Source organism: Giraffa tippelskirchi, chromosome 10, assembly GCF_054371585.1.
Source record: "Giraffa tippelskirchi isolate mGirTip1 chromosome 10, T2T-mGirTip1v1.2.pri, whole genome shotgun sequence".
Lineage (NCBI taxonomy): Eukaryota > Metazoa > Chordata > Mammalia > Artiodactyla > Giraffidae > Giraffa > Giraffa tippelskirchi.
The window spans coordinates 126,705,207-126,721,496 of NC_137284.1; the positions used below are offsets into that span (position 1 = coordinate 126,705,207).

The following is a 16,290-nucleotide window of genomic DNA, read 5'->3' on the forward strand; positions in this document are numbered from 1 at the left end:
ATATCCATTCTTTTTCATGTTCTTTTCCATTATGGATTACCCTAGGATATTGACTATAGTTCCCTGTGCTACACAGTAGGATCTTGTTTGCTGTAGAGCAGAAATTAACACAACACTGTAAATCCACTATAATAAAAAATAGAAAAAAAAAAAAAACTGCAGTGAGCGTAGGAAAAGCAGTGAGCTTTTGTAGTGTTTCAGTCAATGTTTTAATGGAAGGAAATCACATGCACCTGCATAGTATAGTCAGATTTCTAATTTAATCTGTTAAAGGTTAAATCTTCCTGGAACTAAGCTGGCTACACTGAGCATGAGCAGATGAGGTGCCATGCCCAAGCAGACTTACCGAACAGGGCAAGGCCACACCAAGGATGTTGGCCCAGCTCTGCCCTGAAGCCAGTGAAGGGTCTTGGCAAACTCAGGTGCTTTCAGGCAGAAAGCATCCTTACAAACTACAGAATCCACTTCAGTATGTGGTGCGTCACGATTGTGTACACAGGGCTGGGGGAGGGAGAACCTTGTACAGTCACATACACATGCTGGTTTTTTTTTTTTTTTTTTTTAACAACAAATGCTGTTGCCTTGCCATGAAATCATCCCCACTGTGTAGCTGCAGTAACTGATTGGGAAGCCAGGCAGCTAACTAGGGACCCCAGAGCAACAGGACTCATGCCTGCCCTGTATTCAACCATGCCGCCTGGCTGGGATGCGATTGTAAATTAGCAATCCTCCCAGGGCAGCTTCTGGCTGGAAAATGAAACTGCTGTTGCCCTGAGCTCTTCTCTCTCTTCCCTGCCCTCTCCCCCTAGATGCAGCGAAGCCCTTCAGCATGGTGGTCTTCCACTGCCGGCATATGTTCCACAAGGAGTGCCTGCCCGTGCCCAGCATGGTGAGTGGGTGGCTTGGCCACCACCAACTTGAAAGCAATTGGTGCAGCCAGAGGGATGTGCTTAAAATGATAACCATCCTCTTATGACATCCTCTGGTTCAAAGTTATAACCTTCATCTCTGTCTCACAGTTATAGTTTGTCACATCAGGAAAAGTGATGAGCCTATTTCTCAAATGTAAAACTGCTTAGTACCTGATACTAAACATTATAAAAGCATACTCATGTACGTAAATTTGTTCAGATAAAACTGATGACTGTTGGGCTCCAGAGATGTGAACTACAGGGAGAACCATATTTTATTGTGTCTGACTTTCTCACCCTGATTTCTGTATCACGAAACTACTGTTTTTTCAGTGTCAAGGCGGGGTTTCCCGGGGTGCCCCTGGGTCACATTAGGCTTATCTTTCTGTAGGGTGTCCTTTGAGTCCCAGAACAGCAGCTGGTCTAGACAGAATCCCATGTGAACCAGCTGTACCCTCCAGGGAAAGGAGTGACGTCTCATGGCCTCCTCCCCATCCTCCACCAGTGCATACCATTTCTGGATATGATAGTTGAAGGAGATGATCTTTTAAAAGTCTGCATTTTTACTTGCGTTTTTTAGACTTCTCCTGCACAGTTCTGTAACATCTGCAGTGCGAAGCACCGGGGACCAGGAAGTGCCATTTTGGAGATGAAAAAATAGCTTGGTTCTGTTTGTCAGCCTCTTCCTCGCCACTCTTTGAGGACTGCTTTTGCAGCAACAGAAGCTTTTGTTGACACCAGTGCTGTTAAGAGATTTGTACATGTTTAGATTATGCTTAAGAAGAGCTTCTGCATCTTCTCCTGTCTACTAGATATTTCTCTTTGCAGTTGATAAAGAAGTTAGGGCTTTCCCCAGCCATACCTTGAAAGATGTGCATTCACTGTCAGTATTTTATCGTTTATTTGTTTGACTCGTTATTTAGGAAGAGAAACTGAAGTCTTGGAGTTGGAAGTGATGTTTCAGTAAAACTGTCCAGCTATAACATGGACTGCTGAGAGTTGTCCCAGATGGCTAAGTACCTCACCACTGAGGATGTCTAGCAGCACCTTGGACCTTGTTTTCATATCCTCTGTCAGCAACCACTCTCAGATTCTGGGTTTGACTTTTTTTTTTTTTTTAGTATGCCATCAACTGTGCTTACCTTCTTAATTGGCATTGAATGAAACATTGTGCGTATTGTCACTGACCACGTGATGTCTGGGAATAACGAGCAGTCTGATGCCATGTTCTCTGTGTCCCAGTGACCAGTAGTGTCTGCCCCTGGCAGGCACTCAGTGTTTGTTGATCGAATAAATGTTAGCTCTTCCCACTGTGAAAGACTCACTTTAACTGGGTTGTACAACTTTAATCAAGCATTCTGGCACCCTCATAAGGAACAGAAGAGAGTTTCAGCACCTAGAGTGTGAGGGAGTGTGGGTGGGTGTCGGCTGGCAGGGAGGATAGGAGTGATGCTGTGGAATCTGAGAGAGATGCTCAGGAGAAGGGGGGCTGATGCTCGAGGATGAGCATGACAATGTTTCCTGTAGCCTCCTTCGCCCTGTAGAACACAGAGAGCATAGAACCAAGGGAGAGAATTCAAACTTGTGCCTATGTCTCATAGTTACTGCTTTCATTTCCTTGGGCTACATTGCCATCCTCTAACCAGTGAAAAATAAATATTCACTGTCCCCGCTCTCTTTGTCCCAAAAAAGGGAATAAATGCAGCTTTCTGTGTCTGCCTTTTTGGGACAAGGGTGGGATGCTAATGACTACCAAGCACATATCAACCACTGAATTTGGCGCAGTCATTCCCATGAGCAGCATCTCATTTCATTCTCATAGGACTCCCTGGACTACCCCCTGACCCCAAGAAGATAGTATATCCCCAGGTTTACCAACAGAGACATCAAAGTGCAGAGATGTTATTACAAAGGTGACTGTCTCACTTCAGAGCAGGGCTCTGCTTTAAGAAAGCACATGGCCAAGTTCAGAGGAAATGCACAGTACATCTTTTTGCACTGGAGTTAAAAAGAATATTAAGTAAAAGACAACAGACTTCACTGGTTAGTATTAAATATTTAGAACTAGAAAGTGTTAGAGGTTACTGTCAACCCTCTCAGTATTTCCGTATTCCAATACTAGGGCTATTTCTGCTACACTGCTAGGTTTTCCTTTTAACCAGAGAAACTCTTCCTTCACAAAAAAAACCTTACAAGTGAGCCCAATTTGAAACATAGCTGAAAAGCAAAGCTACTTCACTTATATTTGAGAAGAATGTAGTTGCTGACTTCAAATTTCATGTCCTTTCCTTAAAAAAAAGCTAATCTCTGAGTGTGAAACCACTAAGTTTAAAGTTATTTTGTGATAATAGTTCTATTTTGCTTTTGTTTTTAGCCAGAAAGACTTTATACTAGTTTAAGTATGTCCATCTTTGAAAATTTTTGAGACGTTCTCAATAAAAATGTAACTGGTTGTTCTAGTGCTAAATGATCTGTATTTAATATTATGAAAACAAAAAATTGAGCAATCACTGTTTATACTAGTTAAGTATGTCTGTCTTTGAGAATTTCTGAAACAGTCTCAATAGCTTTTTACTTGGTGGTTCTGTTGCTAAAATACATATATTTAATATATGAAAACAAACATTGAGCATCCATATCATGTGTCAGCAACTGATACAAGCACTTTGCATGTATTATCACTCACATGAACCATATGAGATAGGCATTATCATTTTACAAATGGGGAAGCTGGGGCACATAAAGTTTAAACAATTTGTCTAAGGTCAGGGAGCAGGCAGTGGGTACAGCTGGAAGTCAAACCCATGCAGTCAGCCTTCAGAGCCCCATGATCTTAACCAGTACCCATTTGATCCTTTTTTTAAAAAAAAAAAAAAAGCATTTGACCTGTTTTGGTCAGTGTATAGAAAACAAAATCTGCTATAGGAGCAGAAACAGATTTATCATAAAGTATGGAATAGCTTCCAGAACCACTGAGAAGCTGAAGAAACAGACAGGAGACAGACCTTCCAGGAATGCCTCACCCAGCCCCCCAGAACTGGCTGCCAGGGCCCTCACACCCACTCCACCTCCATAAGGGGATGAGCCGCACAGAACAATGCAAATCGTTCTTTTCAAGTAAACTTTCTATAAATAAAAGTATACACATTTCTTGGTGTTTTTTCAAGTTCACTCTCAGTAGCACTAAATAAGGAATATTATGTACATACATATTTGGGTAAAGAGACATTTCTGTGTGCTAAATATCACACCACTTGATCGTGATTATCAGGACTTGGGCTTGATAAGTTTTAATCAAGACCAATTTTGATACGAAACAGTAACTGACTTCACCAACACTCCTGGACATGGAGCTGAGTGTCCTTTTATAAAATCTAGAAAGAAATGCCCATCTCCTGCAGTGCAGGTTTAGGGGTGATGAGAAGCAGTGTGATGTTAGTAGTGAAGACAATGCAGGAGAGAGAAGGAAACACTCAACCTCCAGAAGCAGGAACCCCAGAGGGAGCTAGTCCCCAGGCCATTCTGTACATTCACCCAGAACAGTGCTTCTGAAATAAAAACATGGTCACGTCATTTCTCTAAACCAATAGAGAATACCTCAATACCAATAGAGAATTCCAATACCTCATCCGGGCCTCAGCTGACCTCTGTCCACAATGGCATTGGTGGAGATGCCATCATTCCCACAGCCTTCTATCACCTGCATCTGCTGCCAGCATCTCTTGTGATGTCTGCAGAGCCAGCTGGTCTCTGGTCCTTGGTCCTTGTCTTGACCCTGTTCTCCTGACCACCACAGCTCTCCTAGCCTCCAACATATCTGTCTACCTTGTGGCTCTGGGAAACTCATTCGACTTGCCCACTGAGGTAGTCTTTGTTGCTTCCTCACCACACCCAAGAGGTTGAGTAGGTGGCAGGAGAGTGAGAAGGGTGGGCGTTCAGTTTGAAGACTCACTCCCTCCCAAAGATAACAGAAAGGGAAGTTCTTCTGTTCTCAAAGCTTCTGCCCTCTCTGCATGGTCCATCTGTGTCACATCCCCACCTGAGAACCCAGTCCTGAGGCACAGAGCAAGGCACCCTTCTCAGCTCTCCTCTCCCTGAGGCTGTCTCCTCCTCTGCTTTACCTCAGTCCAGCAGAATACTTCCTTACTAGGGCAGTGAAACCGGTTCTCAAAAGATCAAGTCTGGTTTTTGCTGTAACACTTTGAGTTTGGGTACTCAAGAGGCTGAGGCTGCTACAAACTCTTGACTCTAAATTTTTAAGAATTTATTTTGGAATGTCTCCTACTTTGCTGTATCAACTCTGCCTTTCTATGAACAAGGAAACAATATAAGAACAACCCATACTGGTTCCTATATCAAAATATCATGCACCAATTTCACTTATGTGTCTGCCCTGGAGTGTGGACTCTGAACTCAGTAAAGAAGGAACGTATTGCCACATCTTTCCTGTGGCAGAGTGACACAAAAGAGGCACTTGAAAATGTGTGTTCAATGAGTGAAAATAAGCTTAATTTTCCTCCCCTGTTCAATATACACACACACACACACACACACATATATATATATATGCAGGAGAGAGAAGGAAACACTCAACCTCCAGAAGCAGGGATCCCAGAGGGAGCCAGTCCCCAGGCCATTCTGTACATTCACCCAGAACAGTGGTTTGTTTATATATATATATGTTTTATATATATATATATGTTATATATATGTTTTATATATATATATATGTTATATATATGTTTTATATATATATGTTATATATATGTTTTATATATATATAAAACATTCTATGACATGGGTGGCATGGTTTGTAAATGTGAACCTCTCCTGATAGATGTTCTCATCATAGACATGCTGTCATTTCACCTTATATTCCCCCCTCGAGAGCCTTCCCACCAGCATCAAAAAAAAAAAAAAAAGCTTTGCCTCCAAGTTCATACCACCTGAAACCTCATCTTTGAGTATCCCTCCTCCTCTGTGTCCACATCCAGTCCACCATCTTTTCTCACCATCACACCATCTTTTGCATTCTCATTGCCAGGCTTTTGATCCCAGATTCTGACTATCTAGCATCTGGATGGGTTATAAGCAATTTCTTCCCAGTTTTTCTCCCTCTGATGAACACACTTAACCTACTTTATTCTGCACCCAGCTTCTACATAATCTTCCTTCCAGTCTGATCTGGATATTCTGTTACTCACAATGCTTGACACCTCTCCTGCTACATCTTTTCCAGGTCTTCACTTCTCTTCTTCTACCTCCTCCTCAATTTCAAGCCCATCCAGCCTGCAAAGTCCTACTCAATGTCTTATCATCTCCATGTCTTCTTCCCCAACATACTCTGTCCCCAACCTAAATCAATTTTCACTCCAATACTGAGGCCCAAACATAATAGTTATTTATGTGATGCATTATTCTGTATACATGTCTTATCTCCTCAAATAAATTGTTCCTCAAGGAAATAAATCTCTTATAATCTCAAAAATCACACTGCAGAAGAGACACTTACTAAATGCCCCGTGATAGACTGAGCAAGATATCATTCTCCCTCTGGGTGTGGAGTTCCAGAAATATGAGAGAGAGAGTAGAGAGAGCCTTGCTAGCTTGGGTAGCTCCTGTGATTCATCTTTCTGGAAGCTTGATGGCTCCATGGATGCACCACTTTCTATAGTTCTCTATTCATACTATGGCTTTCTAAAAATGAACCTTCACTGATTAAAAAACAGCTCATACAACTCAATAACAACAACAACAAAACTCAATTGAAAAATAGGCAGAAAACTTAAATTGACATTTTGCCAAAGAAGATAGACAGATGGCCATTAGGCACATAAAAAGATGCTCACCATCACTGATTAACAAAGAAATGCAAGTCAAAACTATAATGAGTTACTACCTCACACCAGTAAGAATTGCCCTCATGAAAAAGTCTACAAATAACAAATACTAGAGAGGGTGTTAATTATGATCACAATGGTGTGATCACTCACCTAGAGCCAGACATCCTGGAATGTGAAGTCAAGTGGGCCTTAGGAAGCATCACTACAACAAACTAGTGGAGGTGATGGAATTCCAGTTGAGCTATTTCAAATCCTAAAAGATGATGCTGTGAAAGTGCTGCACTCAATATGTCAGCAAATTTGGAAAACTCATCAGTGGCCACAGGACTGGAAAAGGTCAGTTTTCATTCCAATCCTAAAGGTAATGCCAAAGAATGCTCAAACTACCGCACAATTGCACTCATCTCACACACTAGTAAAGTAATGCTCAAAATTCTCCAAGCCAGGCTTCAGCAATACGTGAACCGTGAACTTCCAGATGTTCAAGCTGGTTTTAGAAAAGGCAGAGGAACCAGGGATCAAATTGCCAACATCTGCTGGATCATCGAAAAAGCAAGAAAAACATCTATTTCTGCTTTATTGACTATGCTAAAGCCTTTGACTGTGTAGATCACAATGAACTGTGGAAAACTCTTCAAGAGATGGGAATACCAGACCACCTGACCTGCCTCTTGAAAAACTTATATGCAGGTCAGGAAGCGACAGTTAGAACTGGACATGGAGCAACAAACTGGTTCCAGATAGGAAAAGGAGTACGTCAAGGCTGTATATTGTCACCTTGCTTATTTAACTTATATGCAGAGTACATCATGTGAAATACTGGAGTGGATGAAGCACAAGCTGGAATCAAGATTGCCAGGAGAACTATCAATAACCTCAGATATACAGATGACATCACCCTTATGGCAGAAAGTGAAGAGGAACTAAAGAGCCTCTTGATGGAAATGAAAGTGGAGAGTGAAAAAGTTGGCTTAAAGCTCAACATTCAGAAAACTAAGATCATGGCATCTGGGCCCATCACTTCATGGAAAATAGATGGGGACACAGTGGAAACAGTGGCAGACTTTATTTTTTTGGGCTCCAAAATCACTGCAGATGGTGATTGCAGCCATGAAATTAAAAGACGCTCACTCCTTGGAAGGAAAGTTATGACCAACCTAGACAGCATATTAAAAAGCAGAGACATTACTTTGGTTTGCTGACAAAGGTCCATCTTGTCAAGGCTATTGTTTTTCCAGTAGTCTTGTATGGATGTGAGAGTTGGACTATAAAGAAAGCTGAGCACTCACGAATTGAGGCTTTTGAACTGTGGTGTTGGAGAAGAGTCTTGAGAGTCCCTTGGACTGCAAGGAGATCCAACCAGTCCATCGTAAAGGAGATCAGTCCTGGGTGTTCATTGGAAGGTCTGATCTTGAAGCTGAAACTCCAACACTTTGGCCACCTGATGCGAAGAGCTGACTCATTTGAAAAGACCCTGATTTGGGGAAGGATTGAAGGCAGGAGGAGAAGGGGATGACAGAGGATGAGATGGCTGGATGGCATCACCGACTCAATGGACATGAGTTTGGGTGGGCTCTGGGAGTTGGTGTTGGACAGGGAGGCCTGTCGTGCTGCAGCTCATGGAGTCGCAAAGAGTCGGACACGACTAAGTGACTGAACTGAACTGAGAGAAGGTGTGGAGAAAAGGAAACCCTCCTACACTTTTGGTAAGAATATAAATTGGCACAGACACTATGGAAAACAGTAAGTGGGTCCTTCAGAAAACTAAAAATACAATTACCATATGATCTAGTAATCCCACTCCTGGGGATCAGTTAGTCAGTCAGTCAGTTTAGTTGCTCAGTTGTGTCTGACTCTTCACAACCCCATGGACTGCAGCATGCCAGGCTTCCCTGTCCATCACCAACTCCTGGAGCCTGTTCAAACTCATGTCCATTGCGTTGGTGATGCCATCCAACCATCTCACCCTCTGTCGTCCCCTTCTCCTCGTGCCTTCAATCTTTCCCAGCATCAGGGTCTTTCCCAATGAGTCGGTTCTTCGCATCAGGTAGCCAAAGTATTGGAGTTTCAGCTTCAGCATCAGTCCTTCCAATGAACACTCAGGACTGATCTCCTTTAGGATTGACTGGTTGGATCTCCTTGCAGTCCAAGCGACTCTCAAGACTCTTCTCCAACACCACAGTTCAAAAGCATCAATTCTTTGGCGCTCAGCTTTCTTTATAGTCCAACTCTCACATCCATACATGACTACTGGAAAAACCATAGCTTTGACTAGACGGACCTTTGTTGGCAAAGTAATGTCTCTGCTTTTTAATATGCTGTCTAGGTTGGTCATAGCTTTTCTTCCAAGGAGTAAGCGTCTTTTAATTTTATGGCTACAGTCACCATGTGCAGTGATTTTGGAGCCCCCCAAAATAAAGTCTGACACTGTCTCCCCATCTATTTTCCATGAAGTGATGGGCCCTGATGCCGTGATCTTAGTTTTCTGAATGTTGAGTTTTAAGTCAACTTTTTCACTCTCCTCTTTCACTTTCATCAAGAGGCTCCTCTGTTCTCGCTTTCTGCCATAAGGGTGGTGTCATCCGTGTATCTGAGGTTATTGATATTATTCCTGGCAATCTTGATTCCAGCTTGTGCTTCATCCACTCCAGCATTTCACATGATGTACTCTGCATATAAGTTAAATAACAGGGTGACAATATATCCAGCAAAACTATAATTTGAAAAGTAACATGCTATACAGAATAGCCAAGACATGGAAGTGATCTAAGTGTCCATCAACATAATAATGCATAAAGATGTGATACACATATATAATGAAATACTACTCAGTCATAAAGAAAAATAATACCATTTGCAACAACATGGATGCAACTAGAGATGACCATACTAACTGAAGTTAAGTCAGAAAGAGAAAGACAAATACCATATGATATCACTTATAGTGAAGTTATTATGTGAAATCTAAAATATGACACAAATGAACTTATCTATGTAACAGATACAGACTCACAGAGAACATTCTTGTGGCTGCCAAGGGGGAGGGGGTTGGCAGAGGAACAGAGTAGGAGGTTGGAGTTAACAGATGTAAACTTTTATATAGAGAATGGATAAATAAAATCCTATGATATAGCACTATATCAATATTCAATATCCTATGATAAACCATAATGGAAAAGTTTATAAAAAAGAATGTATCAATATATGTGTGTGTATTAGTGAATCACTTGGCTGCACAGCAGAAATCAACATTGTAAATCAACTATACTTCAGTTTTTAAAAAAAGAAAGTAAAAAACAAATAACATGTCCAAGTTCAGAGCAAATGCACAGGACATCTCTTCCCACTGGAGTTAAAAAGAATATTGGGTAGCAGACAACAGAATTTCTCTTAGTATTTAAGACTTAAAGTAGCAGACAACAGAATGTTAGTATTAAAGACTTAAAACTAGAAAGTCTTTATTGTTACTGTCAGCTCTCTCACTGTTTCTCTGTTCCAAGTCTAGGGATCTTTCTGCTACGCTGCTAAGTTTTCTTTTTTGTTCTAACCCGAGAAACTCCTCCTTTGTATACACACACATACACACAAACCTTACACGTGGGCCCAATATGAAACAGCTGAAAAGCAAAGACTACTTGTATTGGAGAAGAGGAACACCATTGCAGATTTCATATTTCCCTTCCCCTCCTTAAAGAAAGCCACTGTCTTGAGTGTGAAACTACCAAGGGCAGTTATTTTGTGATAGCAGTTTTATTTTGCGTTTGTTTTCAGCCAAAAGGATCTTATACTAGGTTTTTTGTTTTTTGTTTTTTTGAGTATCTCCATCTTGGAGAATTTGAGATGTCCTCAATAAATCTTTTAATTATTTTTGTGATCTCAGTGTTAATGCCTACATATTTAGTATTATGAAAACAAACACTGATCATTCACTGTGTCAGGCACTGTTGAAACACTTTGCATGTATTATTATATCAACCATATGAGACAGGCATTATTATCATCAGCCTCATTATTTTACAAATGGAAAATCTGGGGCACTTAAAGTTTAAACAGTGTATGTAAGGTAAGGAGCAGGCAGGGAGTACAGCTGGAATTCAAACACAAGCAGTCAGCCTTCAGAGCCCCGTGATCATAACCAGTGCATATTCGATCCTTTAAAAAACAAAAAAAGGCTCTTTTTGAACCTGTTTTTGGTCAGTGTATTGAAAACAAAATCCATTCTAGTAGCAAAAAGTGATTTATCATAAATATCAAAGAGCTTCCAGAATCACTGAGAAGGCTGAAGAAACAGAAGGCAGAGCGTCCAGGAATGCCTCACCCAGCCCCCCAGAACTGGGCTGCCAGGACCCTCCACCCCAGCTCCATCAGGGAACAGGCTGCACAAAGTGTGAACCATTTTCAAGTAAACTTTATATAAATGAAAGTATACATGTTTCTCAATTTCCTTTCAAATTCATTCTCAGTAGCAATAAATATTCTATATGTATATATTTGTGTAAGGAGACATTTCTGTGTGCTAAATATCACACCAGTTGATCCCAGTTTCTCTTGTCAAGATGTCGGCTGTTGAAGCTGCACCAATTTTGATAAGAAACTGTAACTTTCATTCCCAAACATTCCTAGACGTGAAACTGTTACTATAAAATCTAGAAAGAAATACCTTCTGCTTTTCTCCCACAGTGCAGGTTTGGGGGTGATGAGCAGCAGTATGATGTTAGTAGTAAAGTTAAGACAGGAGAGAGAAGGAAAAAGCCTCCAGAAGCAGGAATCCCGGAGGGAGCCAACTCCCAGGCCTTTCCTAACATTCACCCAGAACGGTGGTTCTGGAATGAAAACACCGTCACGTCATTTCTTTAAACTCTCCGGAAACCCTTTGCCTTGCATGTGAAAGGACTTTTGGTTTTTGGCTTGACCTATGCCACCCACTGCATTTCACTTTGCAGCCTCTCTGGCCATCATGACATTGACTTCAGGTGCCCCTCACCTTCTGTCTATGTCCTTCATCCTACGACACTCTGCTCAATGTGACTCCTCGCTCACTCTGACCTCTGCAGATCGTGGGGAGGACACCTCTCGCTCGTCCTCATGGAGCACCTAGGCCTCCATCTTTGTCACACTATGCTTGTCTCTGTAGCAAGCAGCATCTCAGTCCACAAACTCAAGTCTGAAAAATAAGAACCCTTAAGTCTCTTGAGTGCATATTCTACCTGGTAGCATACATTTCGTGTTAGTTCATTGTTAACTCAGATGAATCACGCTTTTCTGAATTTTTTTCAGGGAGCTCTTCTCTGCTGGTTGTCTCTGAGTTTAGAGCTGGTGGTGGGAATGGTCTCCTTCTGTCCAGTAGCAATGAGGAGGCATCCAGGCATCACTGTCTTCTGTCCACAATGGCATTGGTGGAGATGCCATCATCCCCACAGCCTTCCATCACCTGCATCTGCTGCCAACATCTCTGCTGTCTGCAGAGCCAGCTCGTCTCTGGTCCTTGGTCCTCATCCTGACTCTTCTTCTGACCACTAAGCCTCTCCCAGCACCCGCACACCTTGTAGCTCTGCAGAATTCAGATTTGCCCAATGAGGTGGTCATTCTCTGTGGCTTCCTCACCACATCCAAGAGGGTGATTAGTGGGGGTGAGGAGAAGGGTTGGAGAAGGTGGGCATTTGGTTTGCAAGACTCACTATCTCTCAAAGGAAATAGACAGTGAGGTCCTTCTGTTCTGAGTTTTAGGCCTCTCTGCAGGTGTCCATCTGTGCCACATCCCAACCCAAGAACTCACTCCTGGGGCACAGAGCAAGGCACCCCTTCCTTTTCAGCTCTCTTCTCCCAGAGCCTGTCTCATCCTCCTGCTTTACCTCAGTGCGGCAGAACACTTCATTATTGGTGCAGTGAAACTAGCTCTTATATGATCACATCTTATTTTTAGTGTAAACTTGGGTTTGGGTACTCAAAAGTCTGTTGTTTTTGTTCAGTTGCTCAGTAATATCAGACTCTGCAACCCCACGGACTGCAGCAGGCCAGGCTTCCCTGTCCTACACTATCTCCCGGAGTTTACTCAAACTCATGTCTGTTGAGTTGGTGATGCCATCCAACCATCTCATCCTCTGTCACCCATTTCTCCTCTTGCCCTCAATCTTTCCCAGCATCAGGGTCTTTTCCAATGAATCGGCTCATCACATCAGGTGGCCAAAGTATAGAAGCTTCAGCATCAGTCCTTCCAATGCATATTCAGGGTTGATTTCCTTTTTAGGATTGACTGGTTTGATCTCTTTGCTGTCCAAGGGACTCTCAAGAGTCTTCTCCAACACCACATTTCAAAAGCATCAATTCTTTGCCTCTCAGCCTTCTTTATGCTCTGACTCTCACATCCATACATGACTACTAGAAAAACCATAACTTTGACTGTACGGACCTTTGTGAGCAAAGTGATGTCTCTGCTTTTTAATATGCTGTCTAGGTTTGTCATAGCTTTTCTTCCAAGGAGTATTCATCTTTGCAAACTACTGATTCTATAAATTTTTAAGAATCTCTTTTAGAACTTCTGCTTCTCTGCTGTATCAACCCTGCCTTTCTATAAACATGAGAACAATAGCAGAAATTACAAAGGGGAAAACAACCCACCCATGGTTACTACATCAAAATATCATCCTGCCAATTCCACTTATGTGTCTGTCCTGCAGTGTGGACTACAAATTCAGTAAAGAAGAAGGAACATATCTTGTTTGTCTTTCCCATGATAGAGTGTCACAAATGAGGCACTTGAAAATGTCTATTGGATGAAGGAAAGGACTCCCAGTCTTCCTCTCTTGTTCAGACACACAGAGATACATACTTTTTATATATAATGTTCTGTGACGTGAGCGACATACTTGTAAATGTGAACCTCTCCTGATGGATGTTCACATCACAGACACGCTGTCATTTCACCTCCCTGTATTCCTCCCCTGCGAGTCTCCCCACCACCGTGCCTCCTTTCTTCCATCTCAAGTTCGTCCTAGCTGTAGCTTCGTAATTGAATACCCCTCTTCCTCTGTGTCCCCATCCAGTCTGCCGTCTTTTCTTGCCGTCACTCTATCTTTTGCATTCTCATTGCCACAGTTTTGAACCCCGATTCCTAATATCTAGCATCTGGATGGGTTATAAGCGATTTCTTCCCAGTTTTCCTGCCTCCAATATCCACAGTTCTCTGATTTATTCTGTACCCAGCTACTACATTAATCTTCCTTCTAGTCTGATCCAACCATGTTCCCAGATAGTCTACTACTCACAATGCTTGAAATTTCTTCGGATACATCTTTCCCCAAGTCTTCACATCCCCTCTTCCACCTCCTCATCAATTCCGAGTCCACCCAGCCTTCAAAGTCCAACTTAATATCTTATCTCCATGTCTTCTTCCCCAACATACTCTGTCCCCAACCTAAAGCAGTTTTCACTCCAACCTCCAATACTGTGGCCCAAACATAACAAAGCTATTTATGTGATACATTATCTGTATATATGTCTTATCTCATCAAATAAATTGTTCCTTATAGGAAATTAATATCTTAGAACCTCCAGAGGTATATTACAGAAGGGACACTAAGTGTCCCTTGATAGACTAAGCAAGACCTCATTCTCCCTCTGGTTGTGGAGTTCTTTCCTTAGGAAGCAGTATTGGAAATATTATGACATGGTGAGAGTAGAGAGAGCCTGGTAGCTTGGGTAGCTCCTGGGACTCATCTTTCTTGAAACCTGAGAGCTCCATGGATGCATCACTTTCTATAGTTCCCTGTTCATGCTGTGGCTTTCTAAAAACAAACCTTCCTATTCACTGACAAAACCCAGATAGTCTGGATAAACAAACAACACATACAACTCAATAGCAAAAAAAGCAAATTGAAAAATGAGCAGAAGATCTAATTAGATATTTCTCCAAAGAAAAAATACATATTGCCAACATGTACATGAAAAGATGCTCAACAGCACTATTAGGGAAATGCAAATCAGAATGATAATGAGGTACCACCTCACACCAGTCAGAATGGCCATCATCAAAAAGTCTGCAACAGTATTACGGTCCCTCACAAAGTTAAAAATAAGTTATATAATCCAGCAACCCCACTCCTGTGCGTATATCCAAATACAACTATAGTTCACAAAACTACATACACCCTTATGTTCATAGCAGCATTATCTACAGTAACCAAGACATGAAAACAACCACAATGTCCATTGATAGATGAATGGATAAAGATTTGTTGTGTGTGCCAGTCAGAATGGCTGCTATCCAAAAGTCTACAAGCAATAAATGCTGGAGAGGGTGTGGAGAAAAGGGAACCCTCTTACACTGTTGGTGGGAATGCAAACTAGTACAGCCACTATGGAGAACAGTGTGGAGATTCCTTAAAAAACTGGGAATAGAACTGCCATGTGACCCAGCAATCCCACTGCTGGGCATACACACCGAGGAAACCAGAATTGAAAGAGACACGTGTACCCCAATGTTCATCGCAGCACTGTTTACAATAGCCAGGACATGGAAGCAACCTAGATGTCCATCAGCAGACGAATGGATAAGGAAGCTGTGGTACATATACACAATGGAATATTACTCAGCCATTAAAAAAAATACATTTGAATCGGTTCTATTGAGATGGATGAAACTGGAGCCCATTATACAGAGTGAAGTAAGCCAGAAAGAAAAACAACAATACAGTATACTAATGCATATATATGGAATTTGAAAGATGGTAACGATAACCCTATATGCGAGACAGAATAAGAGACACAGATGCATAGAACAGTCTTATGGACTCTGAGGGAGAAGGTGAGGGTGGGACGTTCTGGGAGAATAGCATTGAAACATGTATATTATCATATGTGAAACAGAACACTGTTCCAGGTTCGATGCATGAGACAAATGCTCAGGGCTGGGGCAATGGGATGATCCAGAGGGATGGGGTGGGGAGGGAGGTGGGAGGGGGGTTCAGGATGGGGAACACATGTAAACCCATGGCTGATTCATGTCAATGCATGGCAAAAACTACTACAATATTGTAAGGTAATTAGCCCCCAACTAAAATAAATAAATTTATTAAAAAAAAAAAAAGATTTGTTGTGTGTGATTTGGTGTAGACGCACACATATATATATGAAGTGAAATATAACTCAGCCATAAAAAAAGAATGAAATAATGCTATTTGCAGCTACATGAATGGACCTAGTGATTACCATACTAAGTGAAGTCAGAAAAAGACAAATACCAGGTAATATCACTTATATGTGGAATCTAAAATATGATACAGATAAACATATTTTGAAACAAACAGACTCACAGACAGAGAGAACAGACTTGTCACCAAGATAGAGAGGGTGTGAGGGAAGGAAGGAAGGGGAGTTTGGGATTATCAGTTGCAAACTAGTGTATACAGGATGAATAAACAACAAAGGCCTACTGTATAGCACAGGGAACTACATTCAGTATCCTATGATAAATCATAATGGAAAAGAATATGAAATATATATATATGTATAACTGAATCACTTTGCTATAGAACAGA

At 41.6% G+C, this 16,290-nt stretch overlaps 1 protein-coding gene across 4 annotated transcripts in view; it reads left to right on the forward strand.

The window, feature by feature from the left end:
* Positions 1 to 2,229, forward strand: part of VPS41 (VPS41 subunit of HOPS complex) — a 184,825-nt gene extending 182,596 nt beyond the window's left edge. For 2 of the 4 annotated variants that reach the window (XM_081537428.1, XM_081537426.1), the window contains 2 exons: positions 810 to 889; positions 1,492 to 2,229. In XM_081537428.1, coding sequence (XP_081393554.1) covers positions 810 to 889; positions 1,492 to 1,572 — 161 coding nt within the window. In that variant the 3' untranslated portion in view covers positions 1,573 to 2,229. The remainder of the gene's footprint in view (positions 1 to 809; positions 890 to 1,491) is intronic. The other 2 variants (XM_081537430.1, XM_081537427.1) reach the window with 1 other exon arrangement.
* The last annotated feature ends 14,061 nt before the right edge of the window (positions 2,230 to 16,290 follow it).